The sequence below is a fragment of the Crocodylus porosus genome, unplaced genomic scaffold (genome assembly GCF_001723895.1).
Source record: "Crocodylus porosus isolate Cpor-Errol unplaced genomic scaffold, CroPor_comp1, whole genome shotgun sequence".
NCBI classification, from domain to species: domain Eukaryota; kingdom Metazoa; phylum Chordata; order Crocodylia; family Crocodylidae; genus Crocodylus; species Crocodylus porosus.
Window position 1 is genome coordinate 598836 of NW_017728943.1, and position 16773 is coordinate 615608.

General features: G+C 44.3%; 1 protein-coding gene across 2 annotated transcripts in view; it reads right to left on the reverse strand.

Annotated features, from left to right (window-relative positions):
* Positions 1-16773, reverse strand: part of SKAP1 (src kinase associated phosphoprotein 1) — a 255305-nt gene that overhangs the window by 35116 nt on the left and 203416 nt on the right. For both annotated transcript variants that reach the window (XM_019548372.1, XM_019548371.1), the window contains exon 10: positions 11491-11553. In XM_019548372.1, coding sequence (XP_019403917.1) covers positions 11491-11553 — 63 coding nt within the window. The remainder of the gene's footprint in view (positions 1-11490; positions 11554-16773) is intronic.

Below are 16773 nucleotides of genomic sequence, written 5' to 3' on the forward strand. Positions count from 1 at the left end.
GGGGTGAGCTGAACAATTATAGACCTGTAGGCCATACATCTGTACCTAACAATGGTTTGAAATCATAAACAAAAATAGGAATCACAAAATATTTAGAAGATCATGACCTGACAGGGTCTCATATGAGTGAATTCTAGGGCAAACAAAAAAAGTCATATCTCACTAATCTCCCAGAATTTTTGAGGATGTCATCAAGTAGTGGATGAACCACTCTACATAACTGAGACTTTTGAGAAGTCCTCCTGAGCCTCTGAAAAGTTCCTGAACACAAAAACAGTCTTAAAGAAACAGAGCATTTTAGAACAAAAGGAAAAACTACAGTAATTAAGAGGCAGAAAGGAGGAATGAAATGGTCATTTTTTGTCATTATAAAACATTAGTATTAGGTTACCTCAAAGTTCAGCATTAGGTTCTGCACAATTGAATATATTTATTTAAGGATTGACAACATACGGACCATGGTCTGAAGCCAGTCTGCTTTTGTCTTTGCCTGTGCTCATGTTGGGACTGAGCAGTGAAGAACTGTGCCAGGACTAGGGAGCTAGAAGCTGTGCCCCCATTACTGCCACTTTTCTCCACTCCCTCTGACATCCCTAACTGGGCTGGGTGGGGGGTGTGGGGAGAAAATCAGCTTCCAGCTCCCCAACCCCAGCACAGCTCCCCCTCTGGCTAGAAGCTGCTCTCATACTGCAGCCAGGCTGGGAGAAGCGATGGTGCTACAGGAACAGCTCCCAGCTGCCTGGCTTTTCCCTTCCTTCCTCCCTCCTTCCCCAGATATCCTTCCCCACACCCCCAGCCCCTTTGCTGATGTACTGCTGAAGCCAAAAAAGGCTTGAAAAGGTTGCTGGTTCCTGCATTTAATAATGATCAGGAAATAGGTCAGGTAATAATGCGGCTAAATTTGCAGATGACATCAAACTATTTAGTTTTGTCAGGAGCAGATACGACTGAAAGGAACTGCAGAGAGAGCTGAACAAGCTGGATGAAAGAGCCACATGATGGCAAAGAGAGTACAGGGTCAGTATGGGCAAAGAGAGGTACTGTGTCAGGAGCTACCTTAGAGGGAGTTAATGTATTAACTCTATCAACTCAGGAAAAGGACAATGACTTCACAGTAAACAAATCAATAAAGTGTTGTCCTCAATGCACAGCCTGATCAAAAAAGCAAACAAATTGTTAAACTGCATATGAAATGGAATGGTTGATCATACAGAAGATACCAGTTTAATTATTAGATGCTGCAATATCACTAAGAAAACTCCGTGCATTACTGGTCACCCCATCCCAAAAACAACATTTCTGAAGTTCATGAGGCTCAGAGAAGGACAACAAGAATGACCAAGAAGCATTGCCTGCTTCTTCATTAAGACCTGACAAAAAGGCTTTGCATTCAAAAGCTTGTCTAAGTCTACCTCAACCATGCAATTGCTCCAATAAAAGATACCACCCTCAACAATTGCTGCCTCTCGCAAGGGACTAGAAAAAAATCTTATGAGATGGAAAAGATTAGGATTGTGACCTAGAATAAAGAGAACTGAGGGAACATGACAAAAGTACATAAAATACTGAACAATGTAAAGAAGGTATATGGGAAACTTCTGCTTTTCTTGTGTCTTAACACAAGACCTAGGAGCCAATTCAATGACACGTAAAGGTGGGAAAAACTGAAAGCCAACCAAATGAAATATTCTTTCATTCAATGCGTAATTGAACTGTGGGACTCCTTCCACAGGAGGTTCTTGATGGCAAGAATTAAACAGGATTAAAAAAACAAGGAGCAGGATATCTGTACGAATATCAAGCATATCCATTTAAAATAAGACCATTATATCAAAGGAACTATAAGAAGGTGGTTATGCAGAAACACTAAGTGAGTAGCTGGCAACAGATGGAAAAAGCATAATGAATGCAGAAAGGTTTTTAAAGGGAACCAGATGGGGCAATTCTTTAAAGAACAGAATAACTCAGGATTGGGAGTAGGCACATGCCCCAAACCTGTTGATTTTCTCCTAACGAACATAAAACCACATTTTGGGAGACAAAGGAGGCACAAAACACACAGCACTGAAACAGGCAGATAGTAGAAGGGACATTAATCCTCATATTCTAGGGCCTAAGCCAATCTTTCGTGGAGATCACAATGAGACCTAAATGTGGGGATAAATTAGCCCACGTCTGTCTGCTGGGGAATTTTGGTCACTGTCAGACAGGACACTGGGCTACATGGATTGCGGCCATGATCTTATCTAACAAGTCCAACGTTCGTCATTACTAAATCCTGCTGTTCTGCTCTGGAGGATGACTCTGGAACCAGACTCACAGTCCTATCAATTTCTACAGAAATTAGATTCATACTGAAAACCAAAAATCTTGGCCCTTGATTCTGCATTCACTTACAGTGTAGTGATGCTATCCATTTCAATGCAGCTGTTACTGATTTACACTGATATAAGAGGGAAGAGAATTGGGCTGTATGTTTATAGACCTGAGAGTCATCAAGAAAATCATCTAGACATGACTTTTGCCACATTTGCTGCCCAAGTCTGCACAGTCTGAAGCAAAGGCTATGAGAGGAGTGTAAATTGCCCCCATTCATTTCAATGGTGAGCACTGCTTCTGAAGACTACTGATGATAGTCTAATTATCAATGTTTTTATTAGCTCTTTTCATATCACAGAAACTACCTGCCAGGAAAGAGGGTGGAGCTAAGTTGGTGGATGAAGCCAGGGCTTGTGGCTGCTATTTGAGTAGTGGAATTTGGCTTTGTTTACCCTAGACAGACAAACTGTGCAGCAGATGTGGCTATCCCCTCTACCCAGCTCAGAATGCAAGGGATTAAAAACTGCCCATTTGCTAAGAGGAGGAAATTGGTGTCTTGGCAAGATGAGATTGAAGCTTTCAGTTTGATTTGCTGGGGCAGTTTGGCTTCATGGTGTCCTTGTGGCTCTAGAAATTAAAAACAATAGTTTTACATTAGCCAAATGCTCATCTGGCATTTTGACCATTTGATATAATTAAGAAAAATACCCATGACAAACCTTCTCCCCCTTCCCCCACAGCTTTCATTTCAAGGACTTCACTCCACCTAATTATTTTTCTATCCCATTTGTCCATTTGGATTGAAGTACAAAATATGAAGACTAAGGTATGAAGACAGGCACTTGCACTGCTCTAACAACCCTTCCCCTTGACATACAGCCCAGTAATTCAGAGGCAAAAGTCTAATATATTATTTAGTGTAAAACAGACACAGGACCTAAACCAGTCATGACAACGCTAATAACTAAAACAGTTCTAACGATTAACAACAATTACAGCCACCAGGAAGATGCTAATGAGTATGAGCAGGGCTTTTAAATGGCTGGCAAGGTTGTCAGTATATTAAGCCAAATTTTTTCCAGGGTGGCTTCTTATTTGGGTTCCTCTCCTTGAGAGGAGCTATGTTTTCAGAGTTACTGAGCACTCACAGTTCCCTTCCTTCTTAAACTTCAGGCTCATGGCAGTTCTGTCTGGGCCCACCAGGCCCTCAGAGACTACTTGGAAAAACATGGCCTTAAAATGCTTTTCAAAACCGCAACTAGTAAGTGCTCTAGGGATTTGAATTTCCATGGGATTCATCTGCATAATTCCATCAGCAACTTCTGAAGATCTTAGCCTTACTCTTCAAGTACATTCAAGGCCCTTACCAGGTGTAAAGGGAATCTGAGCTAGAAAGCGAAACATGGAAGCCACTTGGCAACAAAACTAGTGTCCCTCTTTGCCTTTATAGATCCTGTTGTTTCCTACTAGCTTCACAATGCTGTGGGCCTGAAAACAGCTGGGGGTCTTGAATGAGTCTCTACTTCAGTGACACAGCTCTACCTGAGGGTGGCAAAGCCTAAGAGAGGCTAAAATGGACATGGAAAGGTCATGAGGGAACTCACTGTGATAAGAGCTTTATTTATATGCAGAAGACCCAAAATAAATACATCCCACTTATGGAGGAGTGGTACCAGAACCAGAAACCAGATATGATTTTTAGAGAAAGTTTATCTCTATATAAAGGACTGGACTGGTAATTCTCAACCTTTTCCATGCTGGGACTCTCCTCCCATATCAATACGACTCGTGCAGGTTGGTTATAACCCTCAAATTTTGAATCTATGGACTTGAGCCCTCTATCAAACTCTGGAGGAGTGGCCAAATTTGAGAGGCAGATGTTTACATTTACAGCAGACCCATCTCTGATTAGATTCAATATGTTGAGCCTCTGATTCCATCAGCAACAAGCATAGGTAAATGAGGTTATCCACTACCAGAACTAGGTGAGTCTCCAAGGATTTGATAGGGGAAGCAAACCATTTGTCTCAGCATCCTTAGTCCTAGAAAACGGGCTAGAGTTTTTGAGCAGGAGCTTTCACCAGGCTTCTAGTTAGGTTGGAAATGCTTCAAAATAAGCCTCTGTATTTACCTTGGCTCTCATGTCTCTGAAAGTGCCTTCGGTTAGGGATTAACCATCTTGGTCCACAAGAAATTGATAATTTTGATTCTCAGGAAATGGGAGATGTATTTTAGAAGTGTCCAGTTAAACAGATACAAAGTTAACCAGACTTGTTAAGTGAGAAGGAAGGTCTAGGTCAGGAGTTGGCAATATTTTTGGACAAAATGCCAAAAACACCCACAACCTCAACTTCTAAGATGTTGGTGTGCCAGAGGCAGACGATGGGAACTGCGAGGGGCCCTATCCTCCTTGCGGCAGCTCAGCCCTGGCCCCTTCCCCGAGGCATGCATGCCCAGGAAAATGTCTGTGTGCCACGCTCTGGCATGTATGCCAGGGGGTTGTCTACCCCGGTCTAGATCCATTCCTTGGCAGACAGAGATGGCAAAGGAAGGCAGCTCGTGACCAAACCATCTTCTATGAAAGCCACGAAGATAGTAGGTTGTGAGACCACCTTCACCTAGAGTGCCTTAAGCAACAGCTCATCTTCTGTTCTGATGTACTGACTTCTAGGCTCACATCCTGATGGATCCGCCTAACCTGTCTTTTCCTTTCATTTGCAGGATGGCTGCAAAATCTTCCTTGTACATCTTTCCACCATAGTCCAACCCTAACAAGTGAAAAATTCATCAGTGCCAGCACAAATAATTCAACATAGTTGGATCTGCATGAACTGATGCTAAACCATTCAAGGAAGGTCAGTCAGGAAAATGAAGCAGCCTCTTGTGGAAAGTCACTAGGTGTTGAACGTAGGTCATTAAAGGCAAAAAAAATCAATCCCTTGAATTTATTTGTATGATTGCAGCATTTATAGCCTACTGTTGAAATCAAGGCCCAAATGTGCTAGGTGTTGTACAAATACACAAGAGATAAGCCTTGCTTGAAGAACTAACACTTTAAATAAACAAGTAAGAACAGGAGGGGAAAGAGACACAAAACAGGGTGAAATGACTTGCCCAAGGTCACATAACAGGCCACCGGAAGAGGCAGTATTAGAATCTTGGTCTCCAGACATCCACTAAACCTCTTCTTCAGCAATCCCTTGCATTCAAGGATGATTGTCTTAGCTGTGTGTCTGAAGATGGCTGAGGCCCATCTGGGATCGACAGGCTCTACAGCAGCTTGCACACGTGTTTCCATGTGGCATGGAAGGTGCTGGATTCTTGATTTGGTTTGCACCATGCTATTTCTGCCACTCCCGCTTTTCCATCTCCTGTGGTTGTCATGAGGTTTCAAAGTACTGAGATCCCTGCAGCAAACTCTTCCTCCATTTGGGGCAGTCCTGGGTGATGGTCTTTCACGAGTTGACATGGATGTTGCATTTTTTTAAGACAGACTTGAGGATATTGCTGAAGCACTTTCGCTGCCCTTCTCTTTAGCATACATCTTGGCTGAGCTGTGAGAATAAAGCTTGCTCCAGGAGTCTGGAGTTGGGTATTTGGATGACATGGCTGACTCAACAAAGTTGATATTGGATAATCATTGGGTCAATACTCATGATATTTGCTTGCAGGAGGACACTAACTTTGGTGCATCAGTCTTCCCACTGGATTCAGAGCATCTTTTGCAGGCAGCATTGATGGTACTTCTCCAACAACTTTAGATGTCTCCGGTACATTGTCCATGTCTCAACTCTGTACAGCATGGACAAGGTGACAACTCCTTGATAAATCATGAACTTGGTTTTGGATCTAATGTCAAAACCTTTGAACATCTTTTTCATCAGGCATCCAAAGGCTGCACATGCACACGTTGAATTTCTTCGTCGATGTCAACCTTCTGCAAGAGATGGTTTATGAGATATGGGAAATACTCAACCTTCCCCAGTCTCACCATGGATCTGGATTACCAGATCTGGCGACTGTTCATTAGGAGCTTGTTGGTGGAAGACCTTAGTCTTCTGGATGTTAAACATCAGCCCCATTGTCTTGTATGCCTCTGTAAAGATGTTGACAATTGCCTGAAGGTCTGCTTCTGAGTAAGCACACACTACAGCATCATTAACATATCTGGAGTTCAATGACTGAGGCTGGTGTGGTCTTGGTTTTGGCTTGGAGTCAACTGAGGTTAAGATTACCATCCTTTGGGTAATTTAGCTCCACTCTGGCTGGAAGTTTGTTGGTAATCATATGTAGCATCACAACAAGGAATATTCAGATGAGTGTTGGAGTGATGATAACGTGGACATCTTTGTGATCATGGGCATAGATGATGACATAGTCCATAGTACATTCTATGTATGTGATCAAGAAGAAGATGCCACTGCAGTTGACCTGTCCTACTCCTTCCTTGCCAATGGTTCTGTTCCAGAGGTTAGAGTCACTTCCAACTCTGGCACTGAAATCACCAAGAAAAATAAGTGTCTCCCTCTGGAATATCAGAAAGGATTTGGTCAAGGTTGGTGTAGAACTCCTCTTTGGCTTCATCAGCAGCATCAAGAGTCAGGGCATACACACAGATGACAGTGGCATATTGGCTCCCCACAACTTTAAGACAGACAGTCATGAGGCACTCATTAATTCTGAAAGGGAACTAAATAAGTTGGTTTATGAGTTCATTCTTATTGGCAAAACTAACCCTGTGAAGTCAGAGTTCTCCTTCCTATTTACCCTTCCAGAAGAAGGTACAGCCACCTCCATGTTCTCTGAGCTGCCCATCTCCTGCTTGCTAAGTCTTGTTCAGTGCAGCTACATTGCTGTTGTGTTGCCCAAGTTCTCGGGCCATAATTGCAGTGAGGCGCTCTGGGCATTCACTATTAGGGTTGTCCATGAGGGTGCCAGCGTTCCACATCCTGAAAATGATTATGTCTCTTTGCTGGTATTTTCCACCACAGTAAAGCTGTTCCCACTGGATGCAGTTATACAGTCAGGAAGAAGATAGACAGGTTATGTTTAGGGCACCTTTTCTAGCCCCCTCTCCATGTGGGGTAAGCAGAGTGGACTATGAAGAGGACTGCTCAGTCACAGTTACAGCTGCCAAACCACACTCCTGTCTCATCCAGGTGCTAGATGACTTCCTTGTAATTGCTGAATTCTTGGAAATGCCACCTTTGCATTTTCATGCCAGTTCCTGACCTCACAATCCTGCTCCTGTCACCACTAGCTGGTCACCAAAGGGCTTGAGGAATGTGCTAGAAAAGCTGTTTTCATGGAAGACACCTGTGCATGACTTCTTTTATCATAGAAGAGCTGCTGCACATCAGCTTTCACACAGCTCTTGACAGAACAGGACCCTGATCCAACAGCAAGAAGAACAAGACAACTGGGGATCTTGTTCTGCTGCAGATTTCATCTGCCTTAGCAGCCACTGAGATTCTAACATCTTCTTCTACCTGCTCCACCGCTGAGGACTTGTAGACCCATGGCTGGGGGTTGGGAAGGCTTATTATAGTGGTGATCTGTATTTGTCATGTAACAGTACTGTCAAAGGATATATGTGTGGCTTTTAGGAGAGAAAGCAAGTACCCTACCCCCTAAACCATTCCGCCTCTCAAAACATAGCTTGGCTACTTGCTTCTTGCTGATCATAACTTCAAATTCACCATTACAGAAATCATAGGAGAATTAGGAATTTCAGGAGAAGGGAAAATTTAATTCCATTTTTATCTGCTTCGATTTTTTTTTATTTAAAGATTTGCCTTTGCAATGTTCTCTTCACCTGTTTCCCTCAGTACTCCCCCTTTAGTGTGTTGGATTAGATGCTACACAGATGAAAGCACAGCCCTGTGTTTTGATTGAAGTATGGTTTATAAATATTGGGACGTCTGTTTTCTAAGCTTTGGGGCGCTGGTACCTGCTGTAGCTGCCATATGCTCCAGTGGCCTAATAACTCATTGTGCCAGCAGGGCATTTAGGTGGGAATAAGCACAGCAGAGATGCAAGGAGCCGAAGAATTCTGGTTTTCTCAGATCTTCATGAACAGCTGCAACTCAAATCCATTTGGCTGAGTACGGTAGCATAACTAGGGGTAGGTGAAAGGGACATCTGCTCTGGGCACCAAGTTAGGAGGGGTGCTGGAATCACCCCCCATCCCCACAGAGACCATGCTCCAGCAGCAAAAGCAGCCTCACGGCTTACCCATGCCTGGAACTCCAAAACAGTCCCTGGCGGCAGCAGTTCAGCCAGGGGCTATTTAAGAGTTCCTGGAGTGGGCAAGATTGCTGGACCCTGCCCACACCCTACTTTCAGAACTGTATGCTCTCCCTACCACCACTCTCAGAACCCCTTTGTGCTCCCCCCTCCCCACCACCCTGGCTCATCCTCAGGGTTTGCCCCAACCACTAAATTTGCTTGTTATGTCATTGGCTAAGTGCATCAGTAATACTCTAACAATGATAGCTGGTCCCAAGGCTTTTCATAGTCAAGGAATAATTATCCAGGAGATACAAGGTCCAGGGGAAATTTATGATAGCTAGGTGCAATTAGCTGCACTCCATTCAGTTTGTAAACAATCACAAATACTGAGGTTATGGGCAGCACTGGTTCAGCTGTTATAATAGTTATAGGCAACATTGGTCAGCTAAAACTCTACTTGGGAGCTTGTAACCAACACCTGAATAATGTTTAGGACAGCTGCTGTGTGCAACAGTGTGTATGCATGTATATACATATACACTCCCTCAAATACAGATTACTGGAATCTAAGGCTTTCATCACCAAAACCCACATGCTTCCCCATACCATTTCAGCTACTGGGATAACTATGTTGTGACAGCCTAGTGCAGACATACCCAAGTTAACTCTGGTACCAGTGTCAGTTTAGCTGTAGCAGCATGGCACTCTGTGCAGCCTGCAAAACCCACCCAAGCAGCAGAATAAATCCGTGGATGTCAGCCTGCACTGAACTTTGTGCTACTACTGCTAGGCTGCAACCAGTATCCAAGCCACTGACTGCAGTGTAGACATACCCCAAGTAGAAAACTTTGCAGTCTCTATTGTTAGGTCACTAGAGGGAGACAGTCACACACCTGGCAGCTCCAAAGGTGTTCTACAGTAAATGACACTGTGTCTTTTCCCTACACAGATGGGGCAGCATGAAGTGACAGAAGCACAGCTTTGTGCTGAGACCCCTTGGACTGTAAAGATACATGCATGCATGTGCATGTATGTATGTATGCATACCTACACAAGACAAGGTTGAATAAACATGGTAGAATCTTCCCTGACCTAGTAGTTAAGCATTCTCCTTTTATTTCTAGGACTGCAAGCTCTATAGAGAGGGAGCCAGGGAGGAAAGAGATGATGAGGGCGTCTCCCATAGTACATTTTGCCAAGAGGCCGCCATTTCCTGAGTAGGACTGCAGCAAGAGAACTGGGGCCACAGGAAGCTCACAGCTGCTCCCACCCAAACTGCCTGCACACAAGTGCTCTTTCCTGTGCCAGGGGCGGAAGCCCAATGGGGAAAAAAAAAAGGCAGGTGGGATTGAGGGGAGCTGGGCAGGAAACAGACTTTCCGCTCAGCTCCCACACATCACATTCTTAAGGAAAAAGCAGGGGTGGGGACACTGGATGCCATGCATATGCTGCCAGGTAACTGGTGTGAGGGAGGAGGGGGAAGAGTCATCAGGGTGGGGTTTCTGAGGCCTCAGATATTCCAGCAGAGTGATCCTCCCCATTCAGCCTTCCTGTTGGCTTTTACTGGTTGTGACTCATTTTCCGTTGTCTGGTTGTTGTTTTTTTTTGCACAGCTCCCCCTTCCCCTTTGCCATTGCCTCAGCTTTATGACCCTGGCTCCCTCTCAAGGGCTTTCTACAGTACCTGTCTCCTGTTGAGAATGGGGTATAGGGAGAGAGAGAGACAGAGAGGGAGAGGTGTACTTGCATTTGCCATTGGGATCTTTGTAACCACTGAACAAGCTGCTTGCCTGATGTCTGTAGAGCTCAGGTGCTTTAATGGAGCTTTGGCACTTTTATCTAATAGCCGATTGAGCCAGCTTTAGCCTAAAGTGCAAAAAAGCTCTGCTGAAGGGCCCAGTCTACATAGATGCTGCAAACCTGGGTTGAAGTAACATGCTGCAGCTTCTGGTAAACGTGGTTTTTTTTGTTTTTAACATCTGCAAGCAGCCAAGAGAGCTTAACTAATCACCTGTAACTTGCATAACAGTGCAGAGTTGGAGGAGATGTGATTTCATGCCCACTGTAATTTCATGTCCAATTAAATTATTTACATTAAAAAAAAACATTAATTCCTAATATGCCTGGGATGACACGTGGGCACCTGAAACTGGAACCAGCCAGCCCAGCACTCCAAGAACACACATTTCTGTTGGCTCCTGCCTTTGGCCTCCTGATCTGAGGGTGCAGGAAAATGGTGCAGTCCTTACATTCCCCAATTATCTTAGAATCAGGGAGCCATCCTCTCGTTTCAGGAGAACTCTCTCAAAGCTGCCCTGTCCTTTGAGTGGAGCACAAATCTGTCCTCAAGTTTAGAAAATGATTCCTTCTCCCTTCCCAACAGGGTGGTGCACTCCCCTAGCTAATATACACTGAGACAGATCTAGGCCCAGCATTTGGAAAGGGGCACAATGCTACAGATGGCAGGGGGCTGAAAAGTTGCAGTGAGCTGCTGGATGGCCTCATTCCGCTAGAAAGTAGTGTTAATACCCAAGCAAAAGGAAACCTCACCAGCAGCCAGACTTAGCAATGGTGTGACTGGAGGGAAAAGTTGGCGGGGCGGCAGCAGGGGTAGCGAGGACTGTGCAACGCCCATTACAGGTGGGTGGAGCAGGGATGGTGTCTGTAAGGTAGCTGTGTGCCAGGGAGACAGAGGAACTGTGAAGGCTGGTGGACAAGGATCTTCAAAAACTCCTGAACAGTCCCCAGAGTCTGGGCCTTCATCAAACTTCTGCCCTGGATAGTCTCTTCTCTCCTCTGACACTCTCTACAATCTCAAGCCCTAGGCCTTTCCCATTCTCTGCACACTCAGCTCCAGATGTATTTGCTTGCTCTTAGTCAACCTCTGCAGATACATAGGGGCAGGCTATTTCTGCAGTCCAGATCTGAAGAGTCCACTTACCAGTTTTAATGTTACTTCCAGCATCCCTTCTGTCCTCTGGAAAGGGCATGTCAAGGTCTTCATCTGAAGTGGAGGAAATAAAACAAAAGAAATTTGTTACTGAGGATTTAATATGAAGAAATTTATCCTTTGTGAGACACAGAGAAGATGGTAGGTTCCTTAGTCTACCACCTCTTCAGAGATTTTACTATTTTCCTGACTCCAGGCCCAGTTAACTCAGTGCTAACCTCACCCACTGTCTTTGCTGGCAGCAGAAAACCCAGCCCTTAGGACTTGACTGGGTACCCATCACCCTAGTATCTAAACATTCAGAGCACAGTCAACATAAGCCCATGCCACAGACCCAAGGAAAGAGAACACAATGTAAAGTCCCAGTGCAAGTAAACTACAGGAGGAGTTAACTCTAGCTTTTATACAGTGCTGTTCATCAACAGAGATAGCAAAGTGTTTTACAAAGGAGGTCAGTATCATTACCCCCATCTCATAGATGGGGAAATTGGGACAGCAAGAGGCTAAGTGATTTGCCCAAGATCACAGAGTAAGTACATCAGTGGCATAGCTGGGAATAGGTCCCACGTGTCACAGGTCTCAATCCAACACTCTACATCTACTAGGTCACACTGTCTTCCAATTAATTCTTCAAGGGGACAGAATCATTATGTGGAAGGAGCAGAGATACTATGGTGATGGGCAGCAGCACCATACCTGTAAGCAGGCAGGCAAACAGATGATTTTGGCTGAGAGAGCATCTGACTGTCAAAATAATAAATTCTGCATTTAGACTGTGCTGAGGGGAGACGGAAGTCACTAGCTTCTAGGGACTGGTAATATTTTAAGACACGTTGCAGAAACCTATGAATTGTTATTAACACTAGTGAAAACAATCACTTATTAGCATCATAAATTTACACGGCACTTTATAAAGCTTCATACAGGAAGCCGTATTTCCTGAGCTGAAGAGCTTATGGTCTGCAAGAAACAAGACACCAAGCAATATTCCAGGAAAGATAGGAAGTGAAAAGGATTTTTGAAAGCAGCAGAATTTAAGGAGGATTTGAAGGAAGAGAGAGAAAGGGCACCTGGCAGCAAAAAGAAAAAGATGCTGATCCAGGTCTGAGAAGATGGATGGTAGAAGAGGGAAAGATTATAGGACTTTTGACACTAACTTCAGTGGGAGAAAGTTTGAGCCACAGGAAAGGACTGACATGAGAGGCAGCAATACAAGGATGCAAGTGAGATGAGACTATTTGTGAGCACAAAGAGAATGAACTCAGTGTGACAAGACCTGATCTGTACACAACTGCTGCACTGATTTAACTGGCTTTAAATAGAGGTTGCTTAACCCTGAACAAAACACGATCAGAGATGCTTTGGAACTGTTTCCCAATAGGATTGTGTTGACTTGAATTAAATCAGCATGTCAGCATCAGCACCCAGCTGCCACCTGGTGCAAGATCTTTGTACTAAGGGACTCATTCCAGTTCAGAAGCTCTAACAGTAGTTGCATCCATGTAGATCTCAGCTACGTTCCAGAAAGGGCCAGCCCATGCTGAAGGGTTTTGGCTGAATTGCAGCTGAATGTGGGTCCAGGGCATGTATGGATGAGGCCAAACAGCAGGGCTGGATTTCTCCCCAGCACAGCCCATCAACCCTGAACAGAGCACCTGATCTATTTAGCCCGTGGGTGGGAAGTCAGACAGCTGCCTCCCCGACTCTAGTAGAAGCAAGTCTGTAGATTCGGAAATGGATTGCTGTAAAGGTTAGCCCAGGGTCATTTGGCAGGTTTTCTTTGCAACCAGAGTGACTAGAAATGAAATTTTTAAAAAATGAAAACCAATCTCAATGCTTCTCAAAGACAGATATACATCTATAGCACCTAGACCTTAAAGCTACCATGACCAGGATCATTCAGCTCCACCTACTGCCAACAACTATTGACAACCATGGGTTGTTTTTGCAGCATAGGCAAGCCCTGTGCAGAAGTCAGAGGTGCCTTCCCAGAAGGCCAGTCTGCAGGTCTGAATGGATCTGGTTTTGCATTCATCTTAGGATAGATCCATAGGTAAACCCCAGATTCATGATGCTCCACAGTGGGCAGGGCCATTAGTCCACACCAGTCCTTTTGCTGATACCATGCAACTTGATCACTAGGCAGGAGATAATCTGCTGCGCTTAAGTACTTTCTGAAGACACAGCTCTCCCCCCACCCCCCGCCCCACAACCCTGAACCCAGCTGTCTCTTCCACCAGATTCTAATCAATGCAAATCAGGTCAGCCCTCCGCTGTGAATTACAAATTGGATCCAAAGTTGGAGGGTCACTGTAACTGCTCCCCCATTAGACGGGAAGCGGCACCAAAGATCTTTTCTAAATAAATCAGACTTTATTGTAAAACTCGGCCACTGACGAGACATAAGCTCATTAGCATTGATTTTAAAATAAATTATTGAAAGTGGCTTTTGCCTGCTCTTTGCATTTGTAAAAGAGAATGTAAATGTATCTGCAACAATGATAAAAAACCTCACTATCGAGGCCATCAAAACTAGATTCCTTTATCCTTTCAGACAACACCACTTAATCTGGCCTTGGCATGAAAGGGAGGCAAATCTGACAGATTCTCCTAGTATAGTTCAGTTCCAGAACAGAATCTGTTTGTCACTGTACCTTTGGAGATAACTCCAGGGCAGAGCCAGGCTTATACACTGAATGCCAGGACTATCAATACAGAGCCCATCAACCACTGCCAGCTGGACTTGATAAAGAAGTTATTGGTAGAGAGTTCTCCCCAGCCAGAGTCAGAGTAGTAGAAAAGTGCTGAAAGTGCTCCATGGCTAATGCCCCATGCACTCAATAGAAGGGAAAGGATGCCCACTGATTAGGGGACTGATCTCAGTTTTGGGAGACCAGGGATCAAGTCCCTGCTTTGCCACAGACTCACTGGTGACTCTGGGAAAGTCACATGGTATAACTCCGCACCCCCAACCGAGCTAGGGAGTATAAATAAAAGACCGAGGAGCTCATATAGTAGGATGCTGAAAGCCATATATGTTCCTTCAATAGATGGGTTTTCTAATGCCAAAGTGAACACTTCTATTCCGCCACCCACACAGAACCTCAAGATTCTCAGACGATAGAAGCAAGGCAGAAAAATGAGGGAGACAGGGAAGCAAAATCTCATTGATTTGGACACAACAATTTCTTGCTTTATTTTTGACCTAACTCCCAGCCCTCCAGACCATTTCCAGCTTATACATGCCTTGATAAGACCATTCTAATACCAGAAAATCAGCACCCAAGATATTGTACTGGGACCTGGGATGATAGCTCTATTCTTCTGAACCTGCAGATCAATCAGAGGCAGTTCATTATGGGGAAACTTTCCAAGGAGCCTCTGGAGCTCACAATCCCAAAAGAGAAAACGAATGATGCGTATGACTCCTTTTGGAACTAAACAGCAAAGCCACTGAATTAGCTTTCCCCCAAGAGGTGACATGTGCTCACACAATAAATGACTCTAGCCGCTTCCTGGAAATATGGAATTAGCTATTGCTCCTTGTACTCTTAGAAAGAGATGCTCAGATTCTGTGGTGTACATGCAACCATCTAGGTACAGGAAGAGACATGGTAGGATAGCCCAGGTATATATGTTCTACAACTCAGTTTCCCCAGCAACAGTGGGGATATACCCATCTACCTCAGAGATAAATTGCTTAATTCCCAAGAAGCTGGATGTGACACTTGGATATAAATTATTGGAGAACATCATTAGATAACAGACCTTGTTTTACCTGAACCCTGTGGGACCATCCCCTGTGCATATATGTGGAATGGTAATATATAGGAGGTATCTATCTAATAAAACAGCACCAAAAAAGAAAGAGGAATGCAAGACCAAAAACTACATGTAACCTGTATGTGTATATATGTGCCTGCATATACATGCACAGGTATTCATTTTTTTTTGCATTTCTTGTTACCAGGCTGGGCTGCTCATACTAACATGGTTCAGATAAGTGAGGTTCTTTTGAAACTAGAAGGTAGCCACTGCTAATGTGTGTCACCTGGAAGTTACAGGGAGGTCTGTCAAGAATCAGAGAGGATCCTAGTTTCAATCTATACAGCCAATGAGAAAATACAGAACCTGCAACTGGAAAGGGACAAAGTACACCAAAGTACCATGTACAAGTGAAGCCTAATCCTTGGAGATGAATAAACTCAGGAATTCAGCAAGATGGGTCCATTCCAAACTCTCTTTCCCCCAGTTGTATCCTGATCTACTTGCAACAAAAGCATTCACACATTTGGGCCCTGGGATGGCTGGTTTACTGTCTCCAACACAAACATCCTCTCTTCCAACTCTTCCATCTGAAATGTGATCTCTCTTTCCATCCCCCTGTTGTGAAAAAAATTCCCCTGTTCTACAACTGTAGCCAAGTGAAAGAACCCAGTTGCAACAGTTAAATGATGCAGCTGCCCTGACAGAGATACAACTCTGACAAACCAAAGCTCTGCTGATACAAACAAGGAACTCAGGAAAGCAACCCACAAAGCTGCCTGGTGTCAAATGGAACAAAACTTTCTAAAGAGAACTTTTAAAAAGGGCCTCAGCCACTTCAGCAGTAAAACTGGAGAGCCCTTGCCAGGGACAGGTTCTAAGAGTAGCTCAGAGGGATGGATGGCTGCATGAGCAGAACAGGGTAATTAACAGTAAGGTTTCTTGATTAAGGATGGGACTCTACTGTCACTTGAAAAGCCATGGAAGGCCAAAGTCTGGAGCTGGATATACAAGTAGGATGAAGTAGTCAGTAAGGCATTTGTAACCCATTCCCTGTGGCAGAGGATATGGGCAAATGGTTGATTCCAGAGACTAAAAATCAAACACCCTACCAGCATCAGAAAAACAATTCTCCATGCTGCAGATCTGAGGTTGCCACATGTCAAGTAGCTTAGAATACCCATTACTGAATCATCTGAGGGCTTTGCAAGCTTTGGTGCATTTAAACTCACAATATTCCATCTGCTAAGTGACTTGCCCTAGGTCACACAAGAAGTCTCTGGCAATCCAGAGTCCCAGACTAGTGCCTTCTTGGGACTCTTAAAAGGAGGGATATTTACTTTGCTAAGACAGTTATCCCCCAAAATGACATCTCCCATGTCTACGGGGGAGCAGAAGGGTTTGGGAGAGACCTTGTTTCCCCTAGCGCCCCCCAGCATAACAAGGAATAACAGCCACAAGTTGTTGGAGAGTAGGTTTAGATTAGACATCCGTAAGAACTACTTCACA